Raw genomic sequence first — 15,002 nt, 5'->3', positions numbered from 1 at the left:
ATCAAATTGGCTTGAGGGTGACCTTTTGTCTGAATTGCTGGTAAGCTTGAGAATTGGTCACGCACATACCTCTGATGGAGGGATGAGTGAATCTTACTGATAGTATCAAAGGTAAGTGATGGTATTTTGTGGGGATTATGTTAAATATTAAAGAGAGAGTTTTAGCAATAGATTATATTGTGGTATTAGGAGTAGAATTTTTGGAGAACTCTTTTGTTGGAGTTTGGGTTTGTGTGGTGCTATTGTGGAGGACTATCATCACCTTTGCTTAAATTGCTCTAGTTTTATTATCTTTTGATCTCTCTCCATGCACTTTCCACTTTTCTTGGAGTTAGTTTATAGATGGTTCCATGTCGCTGAAATCAACAGACTAACTTCTATTTCTATATTGCATATTGTTAGCTTGTGAGATGATATGTTGACATAGTGGAGATGACAGTAGTATTTTTGATACCTACCTATATTGAGTGTGAAGAGATACATATATGTTTCATTGTCTAGTGTTATGTGTTATTGCCTTGGGAGCTAGTAGACAGTGGTGGATACTGAGATATATGATTGTGCCTGGGGCACTGAGATAGTATTACCGTGATCTGGTTGATCATTGTATTTGACTACAGCTTGTTTGCCATATTGAGATTAGCAATGATACTATGCTCCGTGTGGGTTGCACCCCGTGAGTGCCACTTTGGAGGTTGTGGTATAAGGTATGATTATTGGCATGGGCCAGAGCGTATCCTGCATGGTAGCGGACCACTATAAAAGGGTGCTAGATATGAGACGACATAGGCTAGACCAGATTGTTAAGTCAGTCGATGAATGAGATACATGACTTAATGCATTCAGTACTTATATAGAGGCATGATAGTGATAGTTTCCTTTTAGCAAATATACTTGTAATTTATACAACTCTTTATACTACTAGGTGGCGTTTGGCTCGGGTATAAAGGGAGGATAAGGGGGTTATCCCCCCCTTTATACCCAAACAAAATTTTGTGGGCTGGGAACAAGTTGTTCCCACCCAACCCAGTACAAGACCTCCTTGTACCGGGTTGGGTAGGAACAACTTGTTCCCACCCAGGGGTGGAACAAGGGGTGGGAATGTCACGTCCCGAGTTCGATCCATTTTGGCCGGCTCGAGCGCGTCGAACAGACGCCGAATGGACAGAGTCTCTCCTGTCCGCCCAAGGCTCAACATTCTGTACAAATAGAGTATGAATTTGCACAAAACGGAAGCATACACAATGGCTTGCATGAGGGCAAGCAATAGCCAATAGTGAAAGTAATAAACTACACTTAGAAAATTATTTATATTTTTTTCATTATTTCTTTTCTTTTACATCACATGATCTCAAAATATACTTCTTGCATTGAAATATAAAATATCTTTTACATCATTCATGTTCTTTTCCTTTAACATCCATAGTCATCAAAATACAAAAGATGATGTATAAAGGTATGCAACTACAAAATGGAAACCCACTCGGGAGGTCTCTATCTAGGGCGCGATGCCCTTACCGCGGTCGTCCGCCGGCTCGCTTGGTCCCGACTCTGTGGAAATAGTAGGGTAAGAACTACAATAAAGTTTCCAGTGGGTTCGGCAACTGACCACACCGACTTTTCCACTAGGTCTAAATCAGCCATAATAGAAGAATAGATAGATAGTAACCAAGCTAAAGCAAATGCAGCTAATATGCCTAAACAATAGATAATGCTATGCTCAATAAAGTACTCATGATGAATGCAAGGTCACTGCTCATAACCCAATCTCTAGGCTAGTCCGTAGGTTTTGCCCACAATAGACTCACTAATACAAATCCCAAAAATCGGGGAGACTACTACACCCGACGGGACTGTCCTATGAGGAGACTACTACGCCGAGTGATGATAACTCAGGAGCACATGCCCAAGGAGGAGCTACCACCCTCGAGTAAGGACTTCAGGTGAGTATAATCCAATCCTCAACTATAAGGATGTTAAGTTCAATCCATTCCTTAACTATAAGGAAACAATACACATATGACCCTTAACTCTAAGGTTGAAATTGTCATAATGTCACTGTCACACCTTTACTTGCATTCTTTACTTTCACTAGTGTCATATACATTGCTATATTCTTGTACACATGCCACACTTGTTTTCTAAGTGTTCCAACTCTAGCATTCTCGACTCATCAATGTCACTTTCTGCTTCTATGTCAAGATGTCACATTTGTTTACTAAGTTGACTAAGTTCTTGTCATTTGTCATGCATAAATAGGGTTTATAAAATTCTCACATTCTTGCTAGTAACTCACATGCATTTGTACTCACAACATGCAATGAAATGCTCACATATAACTCTACTATGCAAATTTTATGCTTAATACACATATGCTCAAATATGACTCTTTAGACACAAAAGGAATTCTGAAGTCTTCGCTATGCACCACCCACCTTAGATGGTTGAGAGGATGCTACGGTTCAATTCTTGAGATTTTTGAAGCCCTACTTTTTCGCCTGCGGCAAAACGAAGCTAAATTAGGCTTTTTCTCAATAACTTCATCTAGACCTTTTCGTAATGTCAAACGGAGTTGTCCCACCCGTCGGGAATACCCCTAATTAGGTTTCCAAGAGATCAATTTATCTCAAAAACAACCGGAGACAAAAGCCTCAAAATCCATGCTCTGACAATGCCATATAGGGTTTTCTCCTACGTTGATCTCATTCCTAAGCAAAAACTAGCTTAGAATCAACTAGGAAGCATTCTAACATCATCACTAAGTCTTTCCAAGCATTCCTAAGGCATCTACTTTAAACCTTAGGTGTTCATCATTAGAGCACCTTAGAAAAACTATGGTTTCATGGTGAACAAAGCTTAACAAAGCTTCTAAACATGAGAAAAGCTCAAAACTCTAAGTTATATAGTGGAAATCCAAACTCTAGATGAGCTTTTACCCTAAACTCACTTTAGCCAAAAGCTATCCCCAAGTCCACCTTGTAGGAGAGCCCTAGGTCTTCTCCAAGCTACCAAAACCAAGCTTCTCTTTCAAATCTCCTCCAAATTCACTTTTTGGAGAGCTTTCTAGAGAGAGAAAATAAGAGAAATGAGATGGAGGGAGTGAATGACTGTGGGAGGGAGAGAGAGAAGGGGCATTGGGGTCTTAACATGTTGTAATAATTACAACAAAACCCTCCAAACACTTGTATTTGCAGCAGTTTTCATTTTGCTGTCAAACCCAAATTGTACCGGTATACGGGATTTTGTACCGGTACATTTCCTGCGCAGAGGCAACCCGAGAGCATGTCTCTAGGATTTTACCAAAGTGTACCGGTACACAGCAGGGGTGTACTGGTACATTTTTGCGAAAAATCAAACCCGAGAGCAATTTCATCTCAGGCAGCAGGGCTGTACCAGTGACAACTCGCTGGTTGTACCGGTACACTTTGCCCAGAATATTATATTTGCGCCGTTTTCGATTCTATTTCACTCCGTTCGATACTAAAACCTTTCTAACACCTCTTAAACTCATTTTTAGCCCTTCCAACCTCGCTGGAATGCTAAATGGAACATGTCCAGCTATTTCTTTCGCATTATTCACTTTTAAATCGCGCCGAGCAATGCTAAACTTACTTAACACTCTCGGAACTCGACTTTGACCCTTTCAATATTGTTAGAATGTCAATTGGACTTTGTCCATCTATTTTTCTCGGCACTTTAACCCATTTGGCTAAAGTTCGATAATCGCTATCGAGGTTTCAATATGTTACAGGGAACAAGTTGTTCCCACCCCCCGGGTAGAGAGAGAGAAAGAAAGAGAGATTTTTATTTTAAATTTAAATTTAAATTTAAATTTTTAAAATTTATAATTTAAAATTATAAATTTTAAATTTGATATTTTTAAATTTTAAATTTTAAATTTGATATTTTTAGTTTTTAAATTTTAAATTTATATCTTTGAATTTAAATTTGTCTTAAATTTAAAATTTGATATTTAAAATTAAAATTTTGAAAATTAAAATTTTAAATTTTAATTTCAAAATTTAAAATTTAAAAGTTAAAATTTTTAATTTTCAATTTAAAATTATAAGTTTAAAATTTAAAATTTAAAATTCAATTATAGGGGTATTATCATTATTTTCTATTTATAACTAACAACTATTTCTCTTATTTCCAATAACAATCCAAACATAATTTTTCTAGTTCTACCTTATACTCATATTTTTATCCAAACAAAAAAAAAGTACCCTTATTCTTACAAAAACCCATACTTGTACCTATCCCCGGTATAACTAGTTTCTACTAATTCCCGAACCAAATTAAGCCTTATGCTTCTAGTGGACCTAGTGGTGTAGATCGTCAGCATCGTCGAATGTACCCACTGGAGACTATTGATTATAGTTCTCATGCCCTCTTTTGTTGCTTCTTTCTTAGAGCCCTTTATATCAGCGGCTGATCAAGGTATGAGGATCACGGATAGTTAGCATCTTCTATCCTTCTTATACGTGTATAGACGGGCCACCCATCAATCTTATATAACAACCTGTAAAAGTGTTTTGGGAACTAGCGGAGTCACTGATGTTGTATGTTTTGACGAGTGTTATTGGGATGATTGTACATATTATAGTGTTGCTATAGTATATAGTTGATGTTGGAGTCTGATATCTATTGATGGTGGACTTCTAGCATGATTACTTTTGACAGGTTATTGATGGCATTTTGTGTGTACGGGGTGCATCCTAGTGCATGCAATAGATTTGTTAGCGTACCTGGGGCCTTCTGTTGTAGCCTAGGGCGTGACAAAATATGCACCGCAAGGACCCATGCATATGGCTAAGGACCAATAGTATATACAATCAAACTACAGTAACCTTATTGTGAATAGCTGAGGCACCGCAGGTCGAAGGACTACTGACACAACTGAAACATCGTACAAGTCATTGACTAATGAGTAGACATACAAGTGACTTCTTGTATTGGCCATGCTTGATACCCTTGTTCTCTAATAACCACCCGCGTGCTCGCTTCAATATCCCCACCCTGTGGTCTTGACACTCGTCTACCCTGAATGGAAAGTAACACGTGCACCAATCTTATAAGAGTAATCACAGTCCCGGCCTTGATGATCCATCGATTAGAGCATTTAGAAGTTAATCACCAGTGACATATTCATGCCTCAAATTCTTAAGTATTGAGAATACGCATCATCATTTTATTAATTTCTTAGACAACTCATGAGCACATACACAACAAAAGTTAAATAAAGCCCAATTTTATTAATAATAAAAATGTTAAGTACAAAACAATGTTTTAAAATGAATGCAAGTGTCGGCCTGGTTGGCTTTTAGAGCATATATTTAATAATAATATTCTATTCACAATTTTTCGGTGCATAAGGTGGTCAGTAGTTGAAAACGAAGTTGTTAGGTGGTATTGTTTGCCCCTTGGTCGACCTAGGGTCCAATCTTAGTTGACCTAGGTCTAAGCTCGATTGACCGTCCTATAGAGGTGATTGAGCTTGAATCACTTATCACCGGAATCTGATGCCAATCTACTATGTCGATCAGCCACTGGGGTGTACTCGATCAAGCGTGCCATACCCAAAACACCAAGAATAAGTTCAAAACTCACCAACAACAGGAAGCCGAATAACACAAAAACCAATTCAAGAAGAAAAATCTAGTGACAAATCGACATGCAAGGAAAGGAAAGTTTTGAGGGTTTCAAGCTCAAGGTGGAAGAACAGCCCGTACTTCTCAAAATGCAATTATTAACTCTCTACCCTGGGTACGCCTAAATGTTTAGGGCATGCTCCAAGTAAAATCTAATTTTTTTTTGGAATTTTTGCAAGGTTATATAATTTGCAATATCAGAGCGCGCGATTATATTTCAAAGGGACAGTTGTCCATTGGCGATTATATATATTTCAAAGCGTAAGTTGGCGGTCCACAGCATGACGTGGTGGACAAAGTTTCGGATAATATTAATCATAACACGGTTTGTGCCAGTTGTCCGTGTCAGCCGGGAACCATTTAAAGCGGATCAAGATTCAAATCCCCTCAATCACTCTTCCGCCGTCCGATCCAGATCCAACGGCCAGACAAAGCGGGTCCACTGGCAACTGTTTCCCAGGCTTTCTGTACGAGCAACTATTACGTGAGCCAAATTCAAAAACTTCATCCGCAGACTGCCAATCAGAGCATTCTAATCGATGTTTCTCGAAGTCAGGACTTCTGACGTGGTATACCGCGTTCACGCAGAAATTCTCCATCCCGGGGCGCGACGCCGCTCACGTGCCGGAATCTTCAGCGAACCCGCGAGCGATCAAGCGCCGGTCCAGTGGAGATGGCACACGTCGTAATTACAGCGAAATACAAGGCCAACAAACAGTGCGGAGAACGAGACGGGACGAGGGCTATAAATGGAAATGTCCCAGCGCCGCTTTTGCCTCCGCCCGGGGTCGAGACTTGAGAAGCGCATCGCTCTCGCATCACAGCGATCGATCTCTCTCGAGCGATCGAAAGAAGAAGAAGAGGACGAATAAGAGGTTCCTCTTATTTGTGCTCCTTAGGATCCAAAAAGAAACAAAAAAAAAAAAAAAAACTTTTTCTGGAGTTTTGTGGGGGATTCGGAGGGGGGTTGGCCACGATGGGTTGCAAGGATGTGGGGATTCTCGCCATGGACATCTACTTCCCTCCTACTTGCGTGCACCAGGTGATTTTCGGAGATTGTTCTCGTTAAAATGCTCGGATTTTTTTTTTTTTAATGGATTTGAGCTTATATTTTTCTTGGAGTTTAATCATCAAGTTGCAATTTTCTTGGTTTGCTCTTTTGTTTTTTTTAATACCACATTGTTGATTTATTGGGGAGGAGATCTCGTAGAATCATTTGATTTTGCTACCTTTGGATTGTGTTGGATATGCTTGCTTTGGAATGCATGGCTCTCCCTGGACTCGATAAAATCTGGTGTTGCTAAAAATGCTTGGATATTTGGAGAAATTATGGAGCAAAAAAAAAAGAAAAAAGAAAAAAGAAAAAAGAAGAAGAGAATTGCTGTGTCTGTCCGTAGTAATTTCAAGTCAGGTTTTTCTTTCTTGAAGTGCAATGTAAAAATTGAAGATTAAACATTTGATGTGCAAAGGAGGCAAGATCATATGGGCTATAGATGAAATAAATTTTTTTTTTAAGGTTATTTTGGTACAGTTTAGGATTTTGGGATTACTTGCGGTGGAAAGTCAAGTAGTGGAACCTTTTCAGTTTGGGAGCACATGTTCCTTATTACTTTAAAAAAGGTTGAGTTAGGCTTTTCTTTCTTGGATTGCAATGTAAGAGAGAAGATTAAAGCAATTGATGTGCAAAGGAGGGAAGGTCATATAGGTTGGTTGAGAGTACTTATTTTTATGTTATTCTGATACAGTTTAGGATTTTGGGATAACTTGCTGTGGAAAATTGAAAATTAGTACGCTCAGTATATATGTTTATTTATTGGATGTCTCTGTATATGGTTGTGTACATACAACTGGTGAAATAACTTCTTGGAACAAGGATGTCAGCTTTGATTTGCAATCATGTTTAAACTTTTTGAAAAATATAGTTTCCGAGTCTTATTTAAAACGCCTCAATCAAGTAATAGAGGTAGGTGCAGAGTTCAGACAAAATAGATGGTCCACTATTGTTTTTTGAGAACCACGTTGGTGTTGGTCCATTACTAGAAAATTTTGCATTCCCTGTTGCTATTATAACTAGCTTGTGTTAAAAAATTTGTCTTTTGTATTTCTTGCTTTGTGGGAAATGATTAATGTCTACATATTCTTACTTCAGGAGGCCCTCGAGGCTCATGATGGAGCAAGCAAGGGTAAGTACACCATTGGACTAGGCCAAGATTGCATGGCTTTTTGCACAGAATTGGAAGATGTGATATCCATGAGGTGAGTTTCCTCCTTTCTGATTTTTTATTTTTATTTTTTATTTTTTGTCGACAAAACCAAACATTTTGTGCTAATGATTGACCATAATGTACGGCTTTATAATTCTTAGTTCAAGAGGTATTTTTTACTAAGCCAATGCATTGTTTTTTCTATTATATTCTGTGATGTTTATCAAAGTCATTTTTGATCCTGCGTTGACTCCGACAAGATTAAGTATGTCAAATTGCACCTTCAGGAGAAAATATTTTGATCGGAAATGAATAGTCTGAAATTATATTACTCCTTAAGTTGCTCAATTATGCAAGTTATAATTTGTAACTTACTAGTAGAAATTGTTGTCATATACATCAGTGACAGAGACATGCAACACAAACGTAAGAATAAAGCAAGAACTACATTGTTGTTTTTCCTTTGGTATGCTCTTTGCATTTATTAATTGTTTGTATGCTCTTAGGCAAGATAGTGGATTTCCCTCTAAGTTGGGAAGAATTAACTAGCGAATGAGTCTTTTTAAAAGTCTCTTTTGTGCTAAATCAATATTATGTCTAAGGAGACATGTAGTCTAATTGGAGAACAGTTTGTTGTCACAACCTTTTAAATTGGTGCTAACACCGGCACATGTTTTTTTTTCTTAGGAAGTATTGTTGTTTGGCTCCAATTTCTTGGATTTGTGTATGATATAGTTTTGAAACATTGACATTAGCAGCCTAGATGGCAGTGTCTCTCTCTGTGGTGCAATTTCTTATGCAACCATAACTTGAGTTGCTATGTTAAGAGACAGAAAGTTTGAGCAAAGTATAACAGTGACCTCAGGACACTAGACAAATAGTTACATCTTCAGCTGAGGATGATTCTTGTTGAAGTTCTTATTTTGAACTTATGTCCCTGTTTGATGATGCCTTGAGGTTTGAAATTTCATAGTTTGTTGGGTGTGTGAGATCTTGATGCCGGAGAATTTTTTGTTTCCTCTTCATTTTGGGCTTGTTTCAGTTGTATGACCTGGAGGGACAAACAGCACAAATGCACATACAAAGCATGCAGCACAGACACGCGCATGCACACACACACATGTACATGCATGTGTACATTCTCAAACACAAATACATGTGTACATTTATGTGCAGACGCCTAAACACACACACACACACACACACACACACACACATGCTATTCTTTTTGTTGGAAATGTGAAGAAAAAGTTATTGCAGTTTACTATAATAAACATTTTTTAAAAAATTAGATATACTTCTTTGGAAGATCAAATTTTTTACTGACTAGTGATTCATTAGGTGGACTTCTGGACATGAAAAGACTTTTTTCTGGTTTGAAATTCATATTAATTATTCTCTAAATAAATATTCTTTACAGTTTATAAAATAGTAAAAACCTACATCAGCTAGGATACTTATCATTCGATCACGAATAGGGGAAATCAAAATTCATTTTGTACCATAGAATGTAAGAATATCGATATGGCATAGTTTGTAAACAAAAAAAGAAAACATGTATATTATAAACTTATAACTATGTGTAATCTGTCAAAGTGAAGCATAGCCTACGTAAAATATCTGTGGATGTCATTCAATACTTTCCTATTCTACTTTATAAAATTATAAATTAGTCAAATAGTGTATTCAATATGATCTGTGTTAAAAAGTCACAAAAGTCTACTGTGTTATGTAGCAGCAAAATTATAGAAATTACGGGGGTGCGGTGGCCCCCCACCGACTCCCCTAATTCCGCCACTATGGGCTACACCAAAATGGACACTTAGTCGCTTATTTTCTTGACTTTGGCTTTATATTTTTCAAGTCTACTGCAACTGGTATTTTATTCATAACCAAGGATAATTTCTTGATACCTCTCTTTCTGAACTTTCTAGTTTCTATGGTACGTTGATCTTTGCCTATATTTTTTAAACATTTAAATTGCAGTATGGCCACTTTAGGCCATTCCATACTTTATTGCTTCTATGTAGATTTATGTACAAGTATTTGGCACAACCTCTGGCTTATTTTATGTGTTTACCTTATTCCTTTACAGTATTCACCAGCAACTGCTAACTTAATTGTCACGCAATTCCCATATGCATATCAGCATATTAACTAGGCAATTGAAAAGTAAAATGGTCCACCAAAAAAACCTTTGTTTAACTTGCACTCTACTTTAAAAAATCATATTTTGGTTTTTCAGGCATGATATTATCCTGGCTTTGTTTTTGTGGGCTAAAGCCTGGAGGGTGGAGTCGACATTTTTTTTTTTTTTTGAAGTTATGAGGAAGGAAAATGAATTTTGAGAAGTCAAGAATTAACATGAAGTATGTTTGGACCATTTTTCTTAGAATGTATGTTTACACAATTTCGTAACCCTAAAATAAGCTGGTGACTCAAACTCTTATTTTGTCTACAATAATGATGTAATGCTATGTTTTGTTTAAGAGGCAATGATTATTCGTTTGAAAGCATAGGCATTTGTTCTTTGACAAACCAAGTTGTATAGAACAGTCTCACATATCATGTAGAAAAATTAAGCTGCAATATTGTTAGGTCATAGGGTTTTGATATTGTGTGAGAAAAGATTCATGGGACTGAATTGCATCTGTTAAGCATTTGATTTTAGTTCTTATAGGCTAGAGTGGCTGCATTTGTTCAGATCTTATTTAAATTAGTCATCCGATACTTGCCAAGGTTATGTAGAAATCAGGATGTTATTAATGATTTTCAAGACTATTCTATTGCTTTAGAAGTTTTTTTTTTCCACCACTTCTATTCATCTTTATGACTTGCTTGACAAATGAAAAGAGCATGCATATATTCTTTTCTTTTCTTTTCTTTTCTTTTTTTTTTTTTTCATAATTTAATATAGCATCTGTATATGTAGATGCTATTCTTTAAGATTTGAATACTGATTAACAATGCTGTGCAGCTTGACGGTAGTTACTTCCCTGCTAAAAAAGTATCAGGTCGATCCAAAGCTAATCGGACGCTTGGAAGTTGGTAGTGAGACTGTGATAGACAAAAGCAAATCTATCAAGACTTGGCTAATGCAAATTTTTGAGGTTAATTCAAACTTTTTTTGTTTTTGAGTCCCTTTTTTATGTAATATGTATGGAAATATTGAAACATCATTAGGGATTTTTTTTTCAGTTAGTATCCTGGTCTGTTTGGCTTGAAAAGATTATTGGTATGTTTAACATGTTGAGTGTTGCCAACGTCGCATTCCTTGAAATAACGAATTGTTTGACCTTCTTTTTCACAATGCTTTTCTTAGTAACTACTAATTGGCAATGTTCATTAAAAAATTTCAGGAATATGGTAACACCGATATCGAAGGTGTTGACTCGACTAATGCGTGTTATGGAGGAACTGCTGCACTACTAAACTGTGTGAATTGGGTTGAGAGCAACTCTTGGGATGGCCGTTATGGACTCGTTGTTTGTACAGATAGTGCGGTAGGTCATAGAGTTGGTCTATTTTTCTGCTGATTCCTTTTAGATGTTTCTCTTATGATTACATTAAAGATTCTGAAATATCATCCAAGAATTTCCATATTAGTTGGCATAGCCCGGCATTGCCAACACATGCCACCTTTACTACTCGTAATGATAAACCTGTGCCAACCATGTTGACATATAAAAGAGGGTGTATGCCAAGGCGTGCTAAACTGTGCTGTGTCGATGGCACACTGGCACTTCTTGTGCTGGTGTCATGACAAGCGCTGCTAATGTCCAACATTTGTTTGATTCAGAAGAAACCTGTGTTCTCTCATACATAAAGATACAGATTCATTTATTATACTACGTTCTATACAGATAAATGTTCCTATCATCTTCTGTTTGCAGGATATGATATCCTTTAAAGTGCCAATACGTTACCCTCACTTTTGCTGTGCTTGTTTTCACAGGTTTATGCAGAAGGGCCAGCTCGGCCTACCGGTGGTGCAGCTGCAATTGCCATGCTAATTGGGCCAAATGCTCCTATTTCTTTTGAAAGTAAATTTAGGGGAACTCACATGGCTCATGTTTATGATTTCTACAAGCCCGATCTTGCTAGTGAATATCCGGTTTGCTTCCTCCCATGCTTCTATGCGCTTTACTTCATGTGCAGCTTCTCATTTATTGTTTATGATTGAATTGATGGCAAAGGATTTTTTGACTTCCGAGAACTTTAAAATATAAATCATTGAAATTTATTTGACAAATAATGGTATAAAAGAACGAGAAGTTGTTTGTGCTCTTGAATTTGAGAGTTTTCTTATCTGAATTCATGTTGCCATATAAGTATCTATACTGATTGGTTCATGCAATAACTTAAAGTGAAATTTGAGATGCCACTGACTCATCACGGCAGATGTGTAAAGGTCCCCGAGCGTTACTATGTGACATATCCTAGTAAGAATTATAGAAACTTCCCTTTAGGATTCCCCTTTATATCTTAAGGAAATTCTTGGCTCTCAATCAGGACTATCTGTTTTCTATGGTTTAGCACAATATGTGGTCCCCAATTCACGTACATGACTTCCTAAGTTATAATGCAGAATACTCTACAAAACGTCGCGAGTTTCATAATAATAACCTTCATGATAATTAAAGCCTTTAAAAATCCTCAGTTTTGTGAGTAATCTGTCTAGGGGTTAGTGTTAAGGGAGATGGTAAAGTGACAAAACCAGTCATCTACCTATTCTCCTCTACCACCATGTATGCCGACTCCTTATCCTATTCTACCTAATCCTCCTGCCCATCCTTGGCCCTTCCTATCGTTCTCCTCTTCTTCCTTTATCACTGCCACCACTGCTTATTACTTTTTTCCTTATTTCTCTTCCTCTCCTTGGTATAGCTTTTTGGTTAGATTTTGTCGGGAAAAGGGAGAGAAGAAAGCAGGGAAAGTTATGGAGGAAGAAGGGAAATTGTGGTATGTCATAATTCTTAACAAATCTTTAATTATATTTTCAAACGGAACCCTAAGTGAAGATTGCCAGAAGAGGCTCAAGTGATAATGACGTAAGAGTGGAGTGGGTAATTGCCACCCTATTATTGCATAGTTTGCTGCAGTTGCTATATTTCTAAGCATTTCAAGTACTTTGCTCATTCTCCAAATTCCAACAGAGTCAATATTAAGAGTTTAACTGGATGTATGTTGGCTGTTGTACTTCTTCAAATCAGTAACCATTAGCTAGGTGGACAAAGTATTTCAAATTTCTCCTCAGCTCACTCACACTTATGTTCTACCAGTATGTCAACTCTGTTTCAGTAACTAGTATCTAAGTGGATCGGGTATTTCAACTTTCCCCTCAGCTGACCCATACTATGTTCCACTAATATGTCAATACTGAATTTTGTCTTTTCTGGATAGTTTAAATTTGAAGTTGGCATTCTTCTTAAGATTCAGTGCTTTAGATTATCCTATATTCATCTCCTTTCTTAGGAATTATGTTCATGAATTGTAGGTTGTCGATGGAAAGTTATCTCAGACATGCTATCTCATGGCTCTAGATTCGTGCTATAGGCGATACTGTAGCAAGTAAGTTGTAACAACTGTTAACAAATTTAATGCTAGTATTTCTTTTATTATTTACCTACATTTTATCCGGTTTTGATGTTTATTACTTTCATTCATGTCATTAGGTATGAAAAGCTTGAAGGACTGCAATTCTCCATGTCTAATGGAGACTATTTTGTGTTCCATTCTCCCTACAACAAGGTATGATATACTTCGTTATAAAACAGATTATAAATGTATTATGTATAGTTATATACGCATGAGGAGTTACTTGGTTTCTTCTTTATTTTGCTATCACAGCTTGTACAGAAAAGCTTTGCCCGACTTTACTTCAATGACTTCTTGCGCAACTGCAGGTTTGTTTCTTCCTCTTTTTAGTTTTTCTTGTAAACTGAGTTAAACGGTAGATCGCAACTGCAGCTTGTATAATTATTTTTGAGATTTTCAAATCAGACTGCAAACTTGATTCACATCTTAATGATAATAATCATTTTTGAAAGCTTTTTTAATGAGACTTGCTTATCAAACATGAAGATTAATTATTAAGGTTGCATACTTTGTAGGAATATAAGCAATAATTATAGGAAGTTACTTACTAGTCATTTATGTTGCTGAGTAGTATTGAGCACAGACTCACAACTCACAAAGTACGGCTGTTTCCTCACACGAACATTAAAATAATCTGTCTAACATTTTTTGTGCCAAAATTTGCTGAAGTCATCTGAATAAAGGTTGCCTATAGGCTTTACATCCATAAAATGGAAAAAACAGATTACATAAAGGTGTTCCATCTTTTAATCAATCGCCGCCCTCTACCATTTAATTGAAACATCTTTGTTATGCATGATCATTCTATCAGGATATTAGTATACTAAAAGTAACACCATATTTTCGGGCTTTGTCCACTACACTTGTCATTTTTATTATTGTTTTTTTTTCCTTAGCTCTGTTGAGAATGATTCAATTGAAAAGCTGCAACCGTTCGCAAATTTGACTGGTGATGAAAGTTACCAGAGCCGTGATCTTGAAAAGGTAACTGTTTATTATAAATAGAAAATTCCTGTTTTATAGCAGTTTTCTCTATAATGACTGTTTTACAATCACCCCTTGAAAGTACTAATTGTTCGTTTCTTTTTGTTCGATGTATGGTGTACAGAACTGAGGTCGAAAAGAACCTGCAAATCGTGTCATCGTTACAAACTATTCGACTTCCCTACGACTGGCAGGACTTCGAATTTACTCTTGTAACACCTTCTTTCTGGTGATGGCATACTCTTGTAGTGTTAAGCAAAAGGTGGGATATTTTCATTAGTTTTGATTAGTTCATCGGCGTGTATTTTTGATTTCATAGATTATAGCAATAACTTATACCTATCATTACGTAATTTCTACTCGTGCTTAATGGTCTCTACATACGAACAATACCTATTGTCTTCGGTTACGCCGTATGTCTCTACGTCACATGTACAAGGGTTAAACGAAACCGTCGTATGTTAACGAAACGTTGAACAACCCTATGGACTTGTAAAACTATCTGTACTTGTTATTCCTGTGTGTTTCCTTTAAGTTATTATGAACTACCTAATTGTTGGACTAC

General features: G+C 36.8%; 1 protein-coding gene across 1 annotated transcript in view; it reads left to right on the top strand.

Moving 5' to 3' along the window:
- LOC109726762 (hydroxymethylglutaryl-CoA synthase-like) overlaps positions 6,414 to 15,002 on the top strand; it is a 10,805-nt gene continuing 2,216 nt past the window's right edge. The window contains exons 1-9 of the mRNA XM_020256552.1: positions 6,414 to 6,693; positions 7,801 to 7,907; positions 10,833 to 10,965; positions 11,215 to 11,358; positions 11,811 to 11,969; positions 13,353 to 13,426; positions 13,531 to 13,606; positions 13,706 to 13,761; positions 14,350 to 14,437. Coding sequence (XP_020112141.1) covers positions 6,628 to 6,693; positions 7,801 to 7,907; positions 10,833 to 10,965; positions 11,215 to 11,358; positions 11,811 to 11,969; positions 13,353 to 13,426; positions 13,531 to 13,606; positions 13,706 to 13,761; positions 14,350 to 14,437 — 903 coding nt within the window. The 5' untranslated portion in view covers positions 6,414 to 6,627. The remainder of the gene's footprint in view (positions 6,694 to 7,800; positions 7,908 to 10,832; positions 10,966 to 11,214; positions 11,359 to 11,810; positions 11,970 to 13,352; positions 13,427 to 13,530; positions 13,607 to 13,705; positions 13,762 to 14,349; positions 14,438 to 15,002) is intronic.

The sequence above is a fragment of the Ananas comosus genome, linkage group 21 (assembly GCF_001540865.1).
Source record: "Ananas comosus cultivar F153 linkage group 21, ASM154086v1, whole genome shotgun sequence".
Taxonomy (NCBI): domain Eukaryota; kingdom Viridiplantae; phylum Streptophyta; class Magnoliopsida; order Poales; family Bromeliaceae; genus Ananas; species Ananas comosus.
This window is presented reverse-complemented; position numbering and strand designations above follow the sequence as displayed.